At 51.3% G+C, this 19,202-nt stretch overlaps 1 protein-coding gene across 1 annotated transcript in view; it reads left to right on the top strand.

Moving 5' to 3' along the window:
* Positions 1–19,202, top strand: part of UBR4 (ubiquitin protein ligase E3 component n-recognin 4) — a 128,616-nt gene that overhangs the window by 67,544 nt on the left and 41,870 nt on the right. The window contains 13 exon segments of the mRNA XM_087914818.1: positions 870–1,007; positions 1,122–1,290; positions 2,119–2,215; positions 3,024–3,131; positions 5,178–5,294; positions 9,554–9,763; positions 14,810–14,959; positions 15,799–16,026; positions 16,841–16,919; positions 17,263–17,496; positions 17,608–17,779; positions 18,552–18,696; positions 19,104–19,189. Coding sequence (XP_087770944.1) covers positions 870–1,007; positions 1,122–1,290; positions 2,119–2,215; positions 3,024–3,131; positions 5,178–5,294; positions 9,554–9,763; positions 14,810–14,959; positions 15,799–16,026; positions 16,841–16,919; positions 17,263–17,496; positions 17,608–17,779; positions 18,552–18,696; positions 19,104–19,189 — 1,933 coding nt within the window.

The following is a 19,202-nucleotide window of genomic DNA, read 5'->3' as shown; positions in this document are numbered from 1 at the left end:
ATAGGTGCTGCCAGGATGGATCCTGAAATGACAGGTGCTCTGTAAATGTAAGGACTCAATGCTTGCTGGGAGTTCAAATCTATAATATTATTATTACGGTGGAACCTCGGGGTTGCGAACGCTTCTGTCTGTGACCAAATCAGGTTCCGACCAACAAATCCACTAGATTTTTTTGAATCGGGTCACGATTCAAAAATCCGATTGGTAAAGAAACCCGGCTGTGGCAGAGTCCCTTTCCACGCCGATTTCCCCCTTCCACGTATGCGCAGTCCACACAAATATTTTTGTCTGCACGCGTACAGTCGGTCATGCCTCCGGTCACGACCAAATCTGGTTGCGGCCGTAATCTTGGAACGGATTACAGTCACGATCCGAGGTTCCAACTGTGTTTGCAAACAAAACGAAGGTTTCCCATTGAGCTCGCCGAGCTCGCGCGCTCTGAACGTAAATTTTGCAGAATATACAGCCTTGTGCTACCTTGACTAAGCTCCCATTTCAGGCTGAAGGGAACTAAATTAACGTATCTTAAATAGAAAAACCATCTTCAGATAGATTTTTTTTTTTTACTCTGAAAGCATTTTATTAAAATAAATTTGATTTAAAAAATCAGGTTTAAATTTATAAAATCAAATTAAATAAAAAAGAATCCATTTTTTAAAATCATAAATTTTTATCTGCATTGCCTCCAGTTTAAACAGACACACACACACACACGTTTTTTTGAAGCGGATAGGAAGACCCCAGCCCTGGTTTCTTCGGCCTGCCGAAGAAGCCAACGCTCTCCAAGGCAGCCCCGCTTCGGGCTGGTCCCCGTTGGGGCATCTCAGAGGCCGGGTTTTTACTTGTAACAGCTCTCCTTACTCTCCTAGCTCCAGCCTCCGACGACGAAGGCAGCACGGCTGCGACGGACGGCTCCACGCTCCGTACCTCCCCGGCCGACCACGGGGGCAGCGTGGGCTCCGAGAGCGGAGGCAGCGCGGTGGACTCCGTGGCAGGCGAACACAGCGGTAATGGGCCCTCTCGGTTTCCCCCCTTCTTCCCTTTGTGGGGTTTGCCTCCTCTGTTCAGCCGAAGACTGGCCAGGCACCGCCGGTGCTCACCTTCCCAGCTTTCCTTTGCAGTGTCCGGCCGAAGCAGCGCCTACGGAGACACAGCGGCCGAGGGTCATCCGGCGGGGCCCGGAAGCATCAGCTCCAGCACAGGGGCCATCAGCACTGCCACGGGGCAGCCGGAGGGCGAAGGCTCGGAAGGAGAGGGCGAGGCCGAAGGGGACGTCCACGCCAGCAACAGGCGAGAGGGCTCTTTTTTTTTTTTCCCCTGCTGGGGGGCGGGGTGGGGAGGTTGCAGGGCCACCTTTGCAGGGGACCCCCCAACCTGTGAGTCAAAACTGCCGTGGGGGAGGCGGGGAAGGGGGGGAGGAGGAGGGAAAAAGCTGGCTCAGGAATTGGGGCGAGGGGAAGGACCTGCGTCATGTGGCTCCTGGCTGTTCTGTCGGAGGCCATCGGGGGCAGAGTGAGCAGTGGGGGACAGTTAACTGTTGGGGTGGTTGGACCCCTCCCTTCCTCCTCCTCAGGGTGCACCGTGGATGTTGCTTAGGGCTAAACCTGGGAGCACAATTCATGCTGATCAGTTGCCAGAGTGTGGTTTTACAGCCAGCCCTCACAAGCCTTCCTCCTCCTCTCCTCTCTCTTCTCTCTCTCTCTCTCTCTCTCTCTCTCTCTCTCTCTCTCTATCTCTTCACCCTCTCTTCTCTCTCTCTTCTTTGCTCTTTCTCTCTCTCATCTCTCTCTCCTCTCTCTCCCCTCTCTTTCCCTCTCGTTCTCTCTCTCTCTTTCTCTGCCCCCCCCCTCTCTCTCTCATCTCTCTCTCTCTCTCTCTCTCTTTTCCCTCTCTCACTTATCTCTCTCTCTTCTCTCCTCTCTTTCCCCTCTCTCCTTCTCTTTCTCTCTCTCTTTCCTCTTTCTTCCCTTCTCCCTCTCTCCTTCTCTTTCTCTCTTTCTTTGCTCTCTCTCATCTCTCTCTCTCTTTCTTCTCTCTCCCCCTCTCTTTCCCTCTCGTTCTCTCTCTCTCTTCTCTGCCCCACCCCCTCTCTCATGTCTCTCTCTCTCTCTTTCCCAGGTTGCACATGGTCAGGCTGATGCTGCTGGAACGGCTGCTGCAGACCCTCCCCCAGCTGAGGAACGTCGGCGGAGTCCGGGCCATCCCCTACATGCAGGTGGGTCTGAGTGAATCTCCTCCCTGCCATCCTTGTAATGCGTATGGCGTGGGGGGGCCAGGGGTGTTTTCCCCCCCAGCTGTGGTTCTCTTCTCTGGTACTCAAAGTCCAGGTCTCTCCTAATGGCGCCCAGTATCCTAAGCACAGCAACAGCAATAGCCCTTAGACTTATAGACCACTTCACAGGGCTTGACAGCCCCCTCTGACCAGTTGACAGAGCCAACCTATTGTCCCCCAACAGTCGGGGTCCTCACTTTAGCGACCTTGGAAGGAGGGAAGGCTGAGTCAACCTTGAGCCGGTCAGGATCGAACTGCTGGCAGTGGGCAGAGTCATCCTGCAGTACTGTATTCTAACCATTGGGAAGGAAGGCAAATAGCAATAGCCCTTAGACTTATAGACCGCTTCACGATGCTTTTACAGCCCTCTTCAAGTGGTTTACAGAGTCAGCCTTTTGTCCCCAACAATCTGGGTCCCCGTTTGACCCACCTCGGAAGGACGGAAGGCTGAGCCAACCGTGAGCCTGGTGGGATTTGAATTGCCACTTGCAGGCAGCAGAAGTAGCCCTGCAGTACCGCCCTGTCACCACTGCGCCACCGAGGCTCGATTCACAGGTTGAGAATACGGAAGGTCCCTCGGTATCGCGCCTCTCGCCGATCCTGCTTTTTGGGGGGCGGAACACTGGAGTATATTGTCCGAACGCTTTTTAGTGTTATTTGGAAGGCTGGGCAGGTGGGAGAGACTTGGGGGATTCGACGCCTCCCCGGCCGTCGTCTCTGGCTTTGTCCCTCAGTGAGCCTTCGTCCCCAGGTGATCCTGATGCTGACCACAGACCTGGATGGCGATGAAGACAAAGACAAAGGGGCCCTGGACAACCTTCTTGCCCAGCTGATAGCTGAGCTCTGCATGGAGAAGAAGGTAACACACACGCACACAAACACACACTTTCTGTATGTCAACCTTCTCCCCTCACCCCCCATGAGACGTGAAAATGTGATGAGAAGCAGCTGCTTCTCCTCGAAACTCTTAAGCTCTCGATCAGAATAGAGCCGGAAGGGACTTTGGAGGTCTTCTAGTCCAGCCCCCTGCTTGAGGAGGAAACCTGTGCCATTTCAGACCCGGGGCTGTCCCGTCTCTTCTCCGGTGATGAAGCATCCACCGCAACGTCCCAAGGCAACTTGTGTTCCACTGGTTCATTGTCCTCCCTGTTCGGGCGTTTCTCCTTCATTCCAGGTTGCTTCTCTCCTTGGTTAGTTTCCATCCTAAGTCAAACTTGTGATTCAGGATGGGAACCAGTGACAGGGAGGAGAAGCAATAACCCCGAGGAGCATCATCCTAAGTCGTAAACCTGTGGGGAAGATGCCCCTTTGCAGGCCAGACGAGGAAGCCCTTTGACTTGCTGGCCACTAGAGGGCAGCAGCAGCTCAAGAGAGAGAGAGAGAGACAGCCGGCGGAGCAGCTTTGTCAGGTTCACTGCCTTTGGCCTCGTGGATGCGTTGGCTGTTTATTTAACCGTATATATTTAATTCGTTTGCTGCCCGCCTGGTCACGAAGTGAGTCAGATCTGCAGGCCGTAGTGCCAGCTTTGAAAAAAGCAACACAAAAGTATTTGCAGTCAAGGGGTATCCGAGATCGGTCTGCGCACGTGCACCCATCATAATTCTCGGGGGAATCGGGCGTAACAGGTGGCTTTTGTCTCTTCCGCTTTGTGTCTGGCAAGGGTTCAGACTACAGGTAGTCCTCAAGTTATGACACCCCCAAGGGAGCCCAGCGCTTCTGTTGCTATGTGAAGCAAACGCTGGTTAAGTGAGTTTGCCCCCGTTGTACGACTTTTCCCGTCGCAGTTGTGTTAAGTGAATCGTTGTATTGTATTACATTAGTGGTACACAGTTGTTAAGTGAACCTGGCTTCCCCCATCGGCTTTGCTTGTCAGGAGCTGGAGGGTTGGACTAGATCAGTGGTCGCCAACCACAGGGCTGGGGACCACTGGTGGTCCGTGAGAAAAATTTGGTGGACCGCAGAGAAATGTCCCCCCCAAAGCAATTCATCCAGGCTGCATGGGAACACAAGGCTGCACCGCCCACATGGCCCACGGGAACACAAGGCCTGCGTTGCTTGCATTGTGAACAACATGAGGTAGTGAGGGGAGGGGGAAAGGGTGGAGGGGGAACTTGCCCCAGCACCCCACGCGCCTGGCCTGGCCACCGGGCTGCTTCTTCCGCTTCTTTCTTCTGCTTTTGGCTGCACGCAGGAAAGCAGCAGAAGTCTTTCTTTCTCTCCCCAAACTCTGCCAGAAATGAGTCTTTGGGACCCTGCAAGGCCTCCTGTTCCAAGAGGCTGCGCCAGCACGAAAGACTCATTTCTGGCAGAGTTTGGGAGAGAAAGAAAGACTTCTGCTGCTTTCCTTGCATGAAGCCAAAAGTCTCTCTCTCTCTCTGTCTCCCGGAGAACGGAGCTGGAGACGATATCCTGCGATCCCAAATAAAGAATGATTGATTGGTAGGAAAATGAGGTGGAGAATTTTCCTGCAGACTTTTTGGGGGATTTTCCCAGGGTCTCTGGTCCGCGGGATTTAAAATGATGAGTTTGGTGGTCCCTGAGGTCCAAAAGGTTGGCGACCCCTGGACTAGATGACCTCCAAGGCCCCTTCCAACTCTGTTAATCTGAGGTGACGAAAGATGCTAACGTGACCCTTGAGTATTGCAACCATTGTAAACGTGAAGCAATGGTCAAACATCCGAATTTTGATCATATGGACACGGAGGTCGGGGGTGGGGAGATGCTTCTTTAGTGGTGTGTGAAAGTGGGAAAAACGGTCACAACTGAATTGTTTTTCCCAGTGCAAATTGTCACTTTGGACGGTGCACTAAATGTGCTGTTGTAAGTCGAGGACTACCTGTCGATGGGCAACCCACAAATCCTTTCCCTAAGCCCTTTCCTCACTCTTTTCTTTCTCTCTCGCAGGACGTGTCCAAGAAGAACGAACGCTCTCCCCACAATGAAGTCCACCTGGTAATCATGAGGCTCTTGAGCGTCTTCATGTCCCGGACCAAATCTGGCTCGAAATCGTCCATTTGTGAGGTATGTGAGGAGCGGGGCCTGGTAAGTGGGGCATCCCCCACAAGCGGGTCTGGGCGGGGTGCGTGTCAGGCAGAAAGGAAAAGGCTGTTTTCTTCCCCCTTCCCAATTCCCCCTCTTTGCCACCTGTTCTGACCCAGCTCTCCAAACACGACAAACCCTCTGACGTGAACTCAAAAGATTCCTTTAATTAGGAGCGTCGGCAGCCCCGCCAAAAAGTTTCTCTCTCACCGCGGGCTAACAAGTCCGTCTATTCATCTCCGCCCCCTGCCTTTTATCCCCAGAGCTAGGATGGGGCTCCTATAGCAGCGGTGGCTCTTCCGTCCCAAGGACCGGCCCATAGATTTCCACTGCTCTCCTCTCCTCTGCCTTCTGGGTATCCGCACTCAGTCACTGGACCCAGCTGTTCCTCCTCTTCCTCATCAGCCACCTCCAGTCCTGGGGGCTGTTGACATCTCAGGCTCCGTCTCTGCCTCCCTCCCTCCCTCTCTCTCTCTCTCTCCCTCTCTCCCTCTCTTTCTCTCTCTCTCTCTCTCTCTCTCTCTCTGCCAGCTCCGTTCCCTCTTCCCCCCTTGGAGCTCTCAGGTTGCCTTGATGCTGACCCTGACTCCCACGCTTCCTCCTCCTCTGATTTGGCTGCTGGAGAGGCCAGCGGCCGACAGGCGACAACACCTCCTTTCCCGATTACAAACCCTCCGGGCTCCGGGTTTGGGACCCGGGTGACCGGGCAGCCTTTGCCCACCAAACCCTCCATGGTTAAAAAAAGAAAAAAAGAGAGAGAGAGAGAAAGAAAAACAGCCCCATGGGTGGGTGGAAGGGAGGGAGGATTTGCAAATGGGATTGTCGGGTAGGCCGAGATGTCCGCGCTATCTGCCATGTTTCGAACCCGCTAAGAGGATTCCGTTGCTAAACGGTGCCGCGCTAAGGCGGCATTTCAAGAGCGGAAGCTGGCAAAGGCGCATGTCGCGGAAAGCATATTAATAACAAAAGCGCAGAGGTTAAAAATGGAACTGGGGAGGCATTGAATTTTAATGAGCTTACGGGCTGTGGGCTTTGTTTGGATTTAGGAAGGGCTTTCTCTAATGGTTTTATTTACACTTGGGGCTCACCAGACTCTCTGCACCCCTCCCCCCTTTTCCTCCCAAGTGCAGGAGAGGATTGGTGGGGGGCTTTTCAAAACCTGTCAAAGTGCAGATGACCAATTGGGGGGCGAGAGAGCCGGGGAGGCTCCTGGCATCTCTTCAAAAGCGCCGCAGCCTCCCTTCCACCGCCCAACTGGCTGAATTCCAGGGGAACGGAGGAGAGGACTCTCAGCTCCTCGTTTGAAGGAGAGGCAAATGAAAAGGGGCTGGGAGCCCCTCTCTCCTCCTCCTCCTTAATCCTCTGCTTGGTGCCCACCGGCATGTGTGTCGAGGGGAGATTAGACTCCAGAGCTGATTGCCATTTTACCTCTCTCTCTGTCTCTCTCTCTCTCTCTCTCCCTCCCTTCCTCCTTCTTGCCTCTTTTAAACTAAGCCTCCTTCCGAAGCGTAGAGGGGCTCCTATCATCGCTCTCTTAAAAGAATATCAAAGGCTACCAAGTGCCCAGTCCCAGCAGAAGTGCGGTGACCTTCCCCCACCCACCCCGAGGGCCGTTCTGTGGCTCCTCTTGAGGCCATCTGGAGTCTGCTGGATCGGGCGCAAAGCTCCCCCTCAAAATCCTTCATTCTCCCTCCTGCTTGCTTGGCCTCAGGGGCTGCAAGCCACGGAAACCCCGAAGTGGTTTGGATAAGTCTTCTTGCATCGCCTGGCCGTGCCAGGCCGATGGAAGCATCCCTGCCCTTACTCTGCAGAAGGTCCTGGGTTCAACGTTACCGATAGCGTTAGCGTAGCAGTAGCATTTAGACTTATAAACTGCTTCCCGGTGCTTCCTGGCCCCCTCTAAGAGATTTACAGAGTCAGCCTCTTGCCCCCAACAATCTGGGTCCTCATGTTACCCACCTGTGAAGGATGGAAGGACGAGTCAACCGTGAGCCAGTCAGGATCAAACTGCTGGCAGTGGGCAGAGTCAGGCTGCAATGTTGCATTCTAACCATTGGGAAGGGAAGGAAAGGGAAGGGAAGGGAAGGGAAGGGAAGGAAGGAAGGAAGGAAGGAAGGAAGGAAGGAAGGAAGGAAGGAAGGAAGGAAGATAGCAATAGCACTTAGACTTACACACCACTTCACAGTGCTTTCCAGCCCTCTCTAAGTGGTTGACAGAGTCAGCCTTTTGCCCCCAACAATCTGAGTCCTCATGTTACCCACCTCAGAAGGACATAAGGCTGAATCAACCTTGAGCCAGTCGGCCAGGATTGAACTATGCTGTGGGCAGAATTAACCTGCAATGCTGCATTCTAACCACTGGGAAGGAAGGAGGGAGCGAGGGAGGGAAGGAAAGGAAGGAAGGAAAGGAAGGAAGGGAGGGAATAGCCCTTAGACTTACATACTGCTTCAGTGTTTTATAGCCCTTTCTACAGAGTCAGCCTCTTGCCCCCCCAAATAATCTGGGTCCCCATTTTACCCACCTGTGAAGGACGGAAGGCTGAGTCAACCTTGAGCCTGGTGGGATTTGAATTGCCAAATTGCAGGCAGCCTGCAGTACTGGGCCACCGAGACTCTACCCTGGGGAAACCCTGGGCTTCTGTTGGTATTCTTGCATGTGATCACCTGCCTCCCCACCACCACATCCGCCCAGTCCCTTTCACCCTGAGGGAGATGGCATTGGCGCCAGCGTGGATGCCCCCTCGGCCTCCTTGGCTCATACTTCCACTGGCACGGCTGAGGCTTGGGCAGAGAAGGAGCTTTTCCCTGCGCAGCTGTCGGGAGCCCTGGAGAAGGAAGGAGATAGAAGCCCCGGAAGCTGGATCCTGCCTGCCTTGTCTTTAGTCTTTAGTGAATGAAATCAGGATTTTTTTTTTAAAAAAAGACATTATTATTATTTTTAATCTTTTGTGGGGTAGGTGTAGAGATGGGACGGCCTGGGGGAAAAAAATGGAAAAAAATTGGAGAAAAAAAACCAGGGTTGTTTTCCCCAATTTTTCTGGGTTTTTTCCCCAGGCTTTGTGTGTGTATAATAATAACGATATTTCACAGCAGTGAGGTTTTTTTTTTAAAAAAAAGTAGCATCAAACGATGATTCTAAAGAGCGGGCGAGAAAGAGAGGCTGGCCATTGAATTCATCACCCCAACCCCTCTTGGACTTGAGCTCAGGAGCCCAGAGGGCTCAACCTCCATCTCTCTCGTATCAGCATCTCGCACCCCCCAGAAGCTCAGAACAGTCGAACTGGAGACTTGGGTGCTGAGCCTCTGATTTCAGTTTCAAGTGGCTGGGCCGTTTGGTCGGCTGAGGGAAGAGCGACGGGGTCCCTCTAGCAGTGGGACCCTATGTGATGACCCAGGGTGGGATACCAAAACAGCAAAGTCACAAAAACAGGTGGAAGTCCCTTTAATTCCTTCAACTTGGTCTCCAAAGTCCAATTATCACCGACCGGAGAAAAAAACTCCCCCACAAACAGTTGCACAAAGGAAGAAAATCCGTTCAAACTCAAAATACATATAAATTATAAATAGAAAAAAGAACACAAACCACACTGAAGCAATTCATGAGACAAGGCAGGGTAAGGGCTTGAAGACGTCCACAGATATCGAAATGCACACACTGGGAAGGAGGCCAGAACTCAGATAAGAACTGACAGACTAGAATTATTTCACGCTTCGCTTGCAGCACTGGGCTGTGCGCAGTTTGTCCTTCTAAACAGTCCTCACAGCTGCAGCCCATGAAGGGGATCAGGGCCCCTTCCTCCCCCGTAGACCACACCACTCATGTTTCTCCCTTATCCGCTCCTCCTTGTGTGCCCTAGGATGAAGAAGGAATGGGCCTGGGTCTTCTTCTGAATGCCTAGCTGGCCTGCGCCCTTCCCCAATTTCCACCACAACCTCCGGAGCCACACTCCCATTTCCTGTCGGCTGTTCCTCCTCTCCCTCAGAATCAGATTCTGACAGGGATGTGACACTCTTCCTCTTCCCCTACCAGTTCAGTGATCGTGTGCGAGCGCACCCAATGTGCAGCTTTCCCCACACCAGCTGCGGCCTGGAGGGCCGATCCTGTGCTTTTGTCTTCTTTCTCCTCTCAGCTGATGGTGGGGAGGCTTTTATTTTTTTACCACCAGTACGGCCGAACTGGGCCAAACCAGTTGAACACCACCGCTTGGGCCCCTCCATGCTCTCTCTCTGTGTCTCCCGCAGTCGTCCTCCCTGATTTCGAGTGCCACCGCGGCTGCCTTGCTGAGCTCCGGAGCCGTGGACTATTGCCTTCACGTCCTGAAGTCCCTGCTGGACTACTGGAAGAGCCAGCAGAACGACGAGGAGCCCGTGCCCACCAGCCAGCTCCTGAAGCCCCACACCACCTCCTCTCCGCCGGACATGAGCCCGTTCTTTCTGCGACAGTACGTCAAGGTGAGAGTGCGGGGGCCAAAGGCTTTGACGTCTTTTCAGGCGGGTGGACTACAACTCCCAGAAACCCCCCCCGGCCAGCATTCAACACTGGACTAATTCATTCATGGGGGGGTGGAGGAGCTAACGTTCCCTTTCCAGGATCTGATTTAAAAAAACAACAACTCTTAAAGGAGTGGCCAGAATTTCAGTTTTTAAAGAATTAGGAACATGGTCGCCATAGTAATGGACTTCTATACCGCTTCACGGTGCTTTACTAGCCCTCTGAGGATCAGCTCTCTTAGGATCAAGCGGCTGGCTGTGTGCAGAGTTAGTCTGCAATTTTGTATTCTAACCTTTGGGAAGAAAGGAAGGAAGGAGGGAGGGAGGGAAGGAAGGAAGGAAGGAAGGAAGGAAGGAAGGAAGGAAGGAAGGAAGGAAGGAAGGAAGGAAGGAAGGAAGGAAGGAGGGAGGGAGGGAGGAAGGAAGATAGCAATAGCACTGTGACTTACATACCACTTCACAGTGCTTTCCAGTTCTCTCTAGGCGGTTGGCAGAGTCAGCCTCTTGCCCCCCAACCATCTTGCTCCTCATTTTACTTACCTCGGAAGGCTGAGTCAACCTTGAGCCAGTCAGGATCGAACTGCTGGCAGTGGGCAGCCTGCAATACTGTATTCTAACCAGTGGGAGGGAAGGAAGCAATAGCGCTTAGACTTATATACCTCTTCACAGCACTTGGCAGCCCTCTCTAGGCAGTTGGCAGAGTCAGCCTCTTGCCCCCAACAATCTGGCTCCTCATTTTACCCACCTCGGAAGGACGGAAGGCTGAGTTCAACCGGTCAGGATCGAACTGCTGGCTGTGGGAATGCCAAGTTCTGTATGCCACATTCTATCCTGTGCTTTGCTTACTTCTTCAGTCTCAAATTCGATTGTTTTGGTTCTGTCGAAACCGCAAAAAGTTTGGTGTATGCTGATGATCGGGGTTGAAAGAAGGCAGATAGTTAAATGGTGTCGTTCTTAGAACAATATCGCCCAGGTGAACCTTGGAATCATGGGGTTAGTTGTGGAAGCTGAATTAAGGAGGGAGGGTCTCCGGAACCTGGCTGGAGAAAAACACTGGATTATCGTAGCTGCGAAAATTAAAATTAAGATCCTCTTTATTGTCATTCTTTACCCCGATCACACTGGCCCGCGTTAAAAATGAAATTGCCTGTTGCCTGCTTTCAAAGTATAGATAGTCCTTGACTTAAAACAGTTCATTTAGTGACCATTCAAAGTTACAACGGCCCTGGAAAAAAGTGACTTAGGACCATTTTTCACAGTTACGGCCTTTCCCGCATCCTCGGGATCATGTGATCAGAATTCAGATGCTTGGCAAACTGGTTCATGTTTATGATGGCCGCGGTATCCCAGGGCCACGAGGATCCCTTTTGTGACCTTCTGACAAAGTCAGGGGAGAAGCCAGATTCACTTAGCAACCGAGTTACTAGCTTATCGACAGGAGTGCTCCACTTGACAACTGAGGCAAGAAAGGCTATGAAATGCAATGCAATGCAGGCACGACCCCCCCCCCTGTGATTCCCCCGCCCCCCCTGCACATGCATACGCCTCTCCCGCATGCGCCCCGTTCCCCATGCATGCACGGCAGATACCTGAAAATCAGCTGGCTGCCATGCGCAGTGGAACTGAGCTGGGGTGATGGCGCGTGTGCCTGCAGAGTCGGCTCGGGGTGCCACTTCCGGCATGTGTACCATAGGTTCGCCATCACAGGAATAGAGAGCAGATTAGACTAGAACAGAAAATAGAATACAGAAGAGAAGAGAGAAGAGAAGAGAAGAGAAGAGAAGAGAAGAGAAGAGAAGAGAGAATAGAATAGAATAGAATAGAATAGAATAGAATAGAATAGAGTAGAGTAGAATAGAATAGAATAGAAATATTGGAATGAAATAGAGTGGAACGGAGTGGAGTGGAGTGGAATGAAGAATAGAATAGAATAGTAGAATAGAGTAGAGTAGAATAGAATAGAGTAGAATGGAATGGAATGGAATAGAAATATTGGAATGAAATAGAGTGGAAGGAGTGGAGTGGAATGAAGAATAGAATAGAATAGAATAGAATAGAATAGAATAGTAGAATGAGTAGAGTGGAATGGAATGGAATGGAATAGAAATATTGGAATGAAATAGAGTGGAATGGATGGAGTGGAATGAAGAATAGAATAGAATAGAATAGAATAGAATAGAATAGAATAGAATAGAATAGAATAGAATAGTAGAATAGAGTCTAGAGTGGAATGGAATGGAATGGAATGGAATGGAATAGAAATATGGAATGAAATAGACGATGGAGGGAATGAAGAATAGAATAGAATAGAATAGAGTAGAATGGAATAGAATAGAATGGAATAGAATAGAATAGAAATATTGGAATGAAATAGAGTGGAACAGAGTGGAGTGGAATGAAGAAGAATAGAATAGAGTAGAATGGAATAGAATAGAATAGAATAGAATAGAATAGAAATATTGGAATGAAATAGAGTGGAGTGGAATGGAATGGAATGAAGAATAGAATGGAACAGAACAGAATAGAATAGAATAACAGGGTTGGAAGGGACCTTGGAGGTCTTCTAGTCCAACCTCAGCTCCGGTAGGAAACCCTATACCGTCTCAGGCAAATGGTTATCCAATCTCTTCTTTAAAATGTCCAGTTTTTATATACCTGTGCTATCACTATACCTAGTTACATGTACCTGCATATACACAGACACCTATTAATCCTTCCATTTGGAATCCATTGTGGAAAGAGGAAGCTTGAGAGAGTTGACAAGGCCGATGCTATATGGAACAGAGCTGTGGCCGATTCTGGATGTTCTTCTTCGGATACAATGAAGGCCCCCAACTCCCCCCCCGCCCTCCCAGAGGGCAACAAGGAAAAGAGGCCGTGCAGAGGATGTTGTGGCGTCCCAAGCAATCCTGCGGGACCCTTCCTCGCAGCATCCTGTCCCCTTGGTGTGGGGCAGAGTCTCACAAGCCAGCATTTAACATGGCCTGCTTGCCCCCCGCCCCCCCAAAGCAGGTCTTGTCCTACTTTAACCACGACGAAGCCTGTCTTTATTCCTGGCATCTGGCGGGGTGTTCCTTTTCTTCTCTCCCCCCCCCACCCCTGCACTCAGGGTTCACAATGAAATAAGCCGAATTAAGTGTTCGAGTGCTGTTTTCTGGAAGAATAGAGCTGCTCAAATTCTTATGGCCTGCAGTGACGGTTGCAATTTTTAATCCCTTTTATTCCTTTCTTTCAAAGGAGCTTGCTGCGTTCACATTTCTCCTGTTTCTCTCTCTTCCTCCCCCTCTCTTCCCAGCTGTAGGAAGAGAGCGGTATTAAAGATTGGTGAGGATGTGGCGTAGCTTATATTCCTCTTTTTTTTTCTTCTTCTTCTTCTTTTAACCCGGGCAACATCCCAGCTTGTTACTCCGTTTTTTTTTATTGGGTTTCCTGTCATTTAACATTCATCTCCACAGCAGAGAAAGTAAAAGAGCAAAAGCTCAGCCGCAGCGTTGCCAAGGAAGAAGGAAGGACAAAAAAGAAAATTAAAAGAGAACCGCGCTACTTCAAAAGTCTCCCCTTGGGTTCTTTTCGTGTTTTCTGCGGCTGCTGATAGTTAACAGTGTGCCAAAGCTATGATGATTGCCCCCACAAACATGAATTTAAAAGCTTCTTTTCAAAGGAAATAAATACACAAAAACGTCCTAATAAAGATGTTTTTTCTCTGCATCCTCTTAAGTCAGGGTGTCCAACTTTGAGGACTTTAAGATTAGTGGACTAGTGGCCAGCTATGCTGTCTGGGGAATTCTGGGAATTTGAAGTCCACAAGTCTTAAAGTCACCAAAGTTGGTCACCCCTGTTCTGATTTCTAGCTCATATTTGGTTGGCTGTGTAGTTTGGGTCTGGAGCCCAGTTGGCATTCTTCAGGAGCAGTCAGCAGGATTTGTAGCTGGCAGAACAGACTGTCCAAAACCACGTTTAAATCTAGCTTTATAAACATCTAAGAATTCTTTATTGGCCAAGTCTGATTGGACACACAAGGAATTTGTCTTCGGTGCGTAAGCTCTCAGTGTACATAAAAATACATTCATCAAGACTCATAAGTTACAATACTTGGTGATCGTCATAGGATACTAAAGAAGCCATCAAACCATACTAGGAAACTAAATAAAACAATATCGTAAAGATACAAGCAACAAGGTTATAGTCATAAGTAGAAAAGGAGATAGGTAATAAAAAGGATCAGAAGAATAGTAATACAGTCTTAGTAAATAGTTTGACAGTGTTGTGGGAATTATCCTTTTCCCCCCAAAATATGACCTATCCTTAAAATAAGTCTTAGCTTGATCATGTGTGCCCAATATAAGCCCTACGCCCAAATAAGCCCTAACTGAGATCTCGTCCACTCCAGAATACACAGGTAAAAATTAAGCTAGGGTGGGCATGGGAGGGTGGAGCTGCCCTACTACTTACCTTTGGACAGTTGTAGCCAGGCCTCACATACCCCGACACCTGCCTCACTGGCCCATTTCTTCTGCAGCCGGTAAGGCTGGCCAGGCTTTCCTAAAGGCCTCTAGATCGATCCTGAGCTCTTATTCACTGCAGAGGCCTTCAGGATAGCCTTGCCGGCCGCAGAAGAAGAAGTTCCTGAAGGCCTCTGACAGCGAAAAGGAGGCTGGTGGCAATGCATGCAAGTGAAGTTAGTCAGTGGATGACTTCCCCTGAAAATAAGACCCGGTGCCTTTTTTGGTGGCCAAAAAAAATGTAAGACAGGGTCTTATTTTCGGGGAAACACGGTAGTTGTTTAACTGAGTGATGGCATGTGGGGAAAAACTGTCCTTGTGTGTCTAGTTGTTCTGGTTTGCAATCTAAATTTATAAGCCTCTATCCTCCTCCTGCTCTTCTGGTTATGAGCTCTTTGGGGAGCAGGGAATTGTAGCTTTGAAGGACAACTTCTCCACAGAGTCTGGAAGAACCTGGGGGAAATTGTCAGGGGTGGTTAAGCTCCCTCTTCTTGTTGCCCCCCAGGGTCACGCGGCCGACGTCTTCGAGGCCTACACTCAACTTCTGACAGAGATGGTCCTGCGGCTGCCCTACCAGATCAAGAAGATCGCTGACACCAACTCCCGCATCCCGCCCCCTGTCTTCGATCATTCGTGGTTCTACTTCTTGTCTGAGGTTCGTCGTCTATATTGAGCCGCTCATGGGCTCCAGAGGCCGTTAAATGGCAGCTGCCTTGGCTCCTTTCTGCAGAGCCCTCTCGGCGGAGTCTGGTGCAGGCTTGATGCTCAGGTTCTCCTGCCCTAAAAGCCACTTTACTCTGCTTTAGGGGGGAGTTTCCAGGCTTAAGATGGGACGTACCATCTGGGTGGGTGGCAGGTGAGGAACTCATTAACCTAAAGTCCAGGGAAGTAAAAGCCTCCCTCTTTCTCCCACATCTCCATAAAGGCGGCTCTATGACAACTTGCCACAGATAACTCACAACAGCCAAAGGAGGGACAAAATGAAATGTGAAGGACAAAAAGGGAAATGTTTTTAAAGTTACTTCAAATAGTTAAATTGAATTGTTGAATTGTCCTGCAGTGAGTTGTCCCATAATGAGTGGCCCATGGCGAGTTTGCCATGGTGAGTTGACCATGGCGAATTAGCTGTGGCTAGTTGGCCATGGCAAGTTGTCCCATGGGTAGAGTTGGCCAACTCACCAACTCCTGGTGAGTTGGCCATGGCAAGTTGGCCATAGTAGAGTTGGCCATGGTGAGTTGGCCATAGTAGAGTTGGCCATAGTAGAATTGGCTGTGATGAGTTGGCCATAGTAGAGTTGGCCATAGGAGAATTGGCTGTGATGAGTTGGCCATAGTAGAGTTGGCCATAGTAGCGTTGGCCATAGTAGAGTTGGCCATAGTAGAGTTGGCCATGGTGAGTTGGCTGCCGCGAGCTGTCCCATTCCGCCATAAAGGCCCCTTTCCCCAGAAAGCAGACTTTTGGAAAGCTCTCCCACCATCTCTCCTTCCTTCCAGTACCTGATGATCCAGCAGACGCCCTACGTGCGGCGTCAGGTGCGCAAGCTGCTCCTCTTCATCTGCGGCTCCAAGGAGAAGTACCGCCAGCTGCGGGACCTGCACACCCTCGATTCCCACGTCCGGGGGATCAAGAAGCTGCTGGAGGAGCAAGGCATTTTCCTGAGGGCCAGCGTGGTCACTGCCAGCTCCGGCTCCGCCCTGCAGTACGACACCCTCATCAGCTTGGTAAGCGGGGAAACTGTTGTGCAATTGTGTGTTTGTGTGCGTGCCTTCGGAGTTTAGCCGAAGCATCTTGAGGAGGAAATCTGCAACCCTCAGCCCATCCTCTCTTTGGGGAATAAACCTCTGGGTTTCTTATAGGCCTTTGTCCCCCCCGCCCAAAATCTCCCCTTGCTTGCAGATTCCCTCTCCCTCCTCTGCCACCTGCAGCGCGAGATGTTTAAGAGGGGGCCCAGCCTTTCCCAGGACGGTCCAGTCCTTGAGCTTGACGTGAAGAGGAAGGGGAAATTTTTAACTTCTCCAGAGGGGCTTAGGGGGATTTTGTGGGCTGAGGAGAAGTTTGAGCTTCAGTAAAGGTGCAACCACGAGCTCAAAACCTCAAGATTGAGGAAACCGTGGCTCCCCAGAGTTCTGAACTCATGTATGGCAGGAGTTGTAAGTCGGCAACATGTGGACGTGGCATAAAATTACACAGTGAAGCCCAGTTTTCATACCAGCATTGAAGATCCCTGGGTGCCCTTTGTTGAAATAAACACCTGGCCTTTGCAGATGTTCTCTCAAAAACCTGTTCCCCCCCCCCTCCTCCTCCTCCATCCTCCCCCTCTTCTTCCTTCTCCCTTCCCTCCCCTCTCTTCATCCCCTCCTTCTTCCTCCTCCTTTCCTCCTCCTCCTCCATCCTTCCTCCCCTACTTACTACCTCCCTCCCCTCCTCCTCCCCTCTCCTCCTCCTCCATCCATCTTTCTCCTTCCCTCTCCCCTCCTCCTCCCCTCCTTTCCTCCATCCCCCCTCCTCCTCCTCTCCCCCTTCTGCCCCTTCCAGATGGAGCACCTGAAGGCCTGCGCCGAAATTGCCACGCAGCGCACGGTCAACTGGCAGAAGTTCTGCATCAAAGACGACTGTAAGTCCCTTGGGGGGGGCTTGCAAGGAATCGTGGCCCCTCCCCAGAGGCCCAATGGGATCCCCGTGCTCTTCTTTGGGCTTTTGGGTCGGGAGTGGTGGGGGGGGCGATGGGAAGGGCCAAAGATTCCTAGTTCCTGGGCCGTTGCAGCCTCAACTTGTAGACCCTTCAAAAGCCTGAAGCTGCCTCCCTTGTTCCTGCCTGCCTCTGCTTGGCCATAACATCTGGCAGAAATCACGTTTACAGGGTGCTTTTTTTCATGAACGTGGAAGAAAAACCAGCCTTCCCCCTTTTCTTCCTCCTCCTCCTCCTCCTCCTCCTCCTCCTCTTCTTCACCTTTCAGCTGTCCTCTATTTCCTGCTGCAAGTCAGCTTCCTGGTCGACGAAGGTGTCTCGCCCGTCCTCCTGCAGCTGCTCTCCTGCGCCCTCTGTGGCAGCAAGGTCCTCTCTGGGTCGGCTTCGGCCGGCTCCTCAGGCACAACAGTCCCCGGAGGGTCCAGCTCAGGCCAGCCGTCCGGCCAGAGCAAATCCTCCACCAAGAAGAGCAAGAAGGAAGACAAGGAGAAGGAGCGAGAGGGTGAGGCTGTCGAGGCCTTGGGGCTGCGGGTGGGCAGGTGACCTGCGGCCCTCCGAAGGTCACCGGCAGCCGGCAGCGCCCTGGCCTGAGCCCTCTTGAATTCTCTCCCAGGGGACGGCTCCTCAGGCAGCCAGGAAGACCAGCTCTGCACCGCCCTGGTGAACCAGCTGAACAAATTCGCCGACAAGGAGACGCTGATTCAGTTCCTGCGCTGCTTCCTGCTGGAGTCCAACTCATCGTCCGTGCGTTGGCAGGCCCACTGCCTGACTCTGCACATCTACCGGTGAGTAGGCCAGCCCTGGGCTAAGCTGAGCTCCACCCGTCTAGGTCTCCGGAGCCGCCTTCCTCTCCCTGGGCTGAGAAGAGGAAAGCACCCCGAAAGGGACCGTGGCTTTAAAAAATGCCGTAGAACATGGAGATCGAAGGACAAAGAGGGAGAATCTGATAAAGTGGGGGCGGGTGTGTGTGTCTAAGCTTGGCCACTTTAAGACTTTTGGAATTCAACTCCCAGAATTCCCTAGCCAGCTTGGCTGCTTTTGAGACTTGTGGCTTCAACTCCCAGAATTCCCTAACTAGCTTGGCTGCTTTTAATACTTGTGGACTTCCATTCCCAGAATTCCCCAGAAACTTGGCCACTTTAAGACTTGTGGACTTCAACTCCCAGAATTCCCTAGCCAGCTCAGCCGCTTTTGAGACTTGTGGACTTCCATTCCCAGAATTCCCCAGAAACTTGGCCACTTTAAGACTTGTGGACTTCAACTCCCAGAATTCCCTAGCCAGCTCAGCCGCTTTTGAGACTTGTGGCTTCAACTCCCAGAATTCCCTACCTAGCTTGGCTGCTTTTGAGACTTGTGGACTTCCATTCCCAGAATCCCCCAGAAACTTGGCCACTTTAAGACTTGTGGACTTCAACTCCCAGAATTCCCCAGCCAGTTTTGGGAATTCTGGGAATGGAAGTCCATAGGTCTTAAAAGTGGCCAAGCTTCGCCCCCTGTGCAATAAAGTCTGGCCATACGTCCAGAGAGCAGCCACTGACTGTAGAAATTTCCCTTTAGGAACTCCAACAAGTCCCAGCAAGAGCTGCTGCTGGACCTGATGTGGTCCATCTGGCCAGAGCTGCCGGCCTACGGGCGGAAGGCTGCCCAGTTTGTGGATCTCCTGGGCTACTTCTCTCTGAAAACCCAGCAGACGGAGAAAAAGGTAAGAGCCTGGAATGGCCTCTTCTGCTGTCCCTCCTTATTCCCAGCACCCGGGACTGTTTCTGCTGGTGGAGGCTGGGAACTCCTGCGCGCATTTCAAGTGCTGAACACAACGTGGGAGGTTTGCCCCAAGAGCCATCTTAAGAGGAGGGGGCATTTCTGTGTGGTTCACAGCCACTCTTGGAAGGTAGGCTAGGTCGAAAGAGCAAAGAGTCAGCTGGTGAAGTCAGAGCTCAGGTGTCCCATCTTGCTTGCCCTGTTTGTATGGGAGGGTAACTCACCTTCCCAGGTGCGAAAACCTGAGAAGAAATGCTCCCCCTCGAGTCATTTAAGGACCATTGTCTGTAGCTCACCTGAGTTCGCTTTATGGAACCTCCTCTGATATTTGTGTTGGGGACTCTGTTTCAGTCCAAGGAATACTCCCAGAAGGCCGTGGAGATTCTCCGAATGCAGAACCACATCCTCACCAATCACCCAAACTCCAACATCTACAAGTGAGGGTTGCTT

The sequence above is a fragment of the Pseudonaja textilis genome, chromosome 18, assembly GCF_049901715.1.
Source record: "Pseudonaja textilis isolate UNSWEBS1 chromosome 18, rPseTex1.2, whole genome shotgun sequence".
In the NCBI taxonomy this organism is placed as follows: Eukaryota; Metazoa; Chordata; class Lepidosauria; order Squamata; family Elapidae; genus Pseudonaja; species Pseudonaja textilis.
This window is presented reverse-complemented; position numbering and strand designations above follow the sequence as displayed.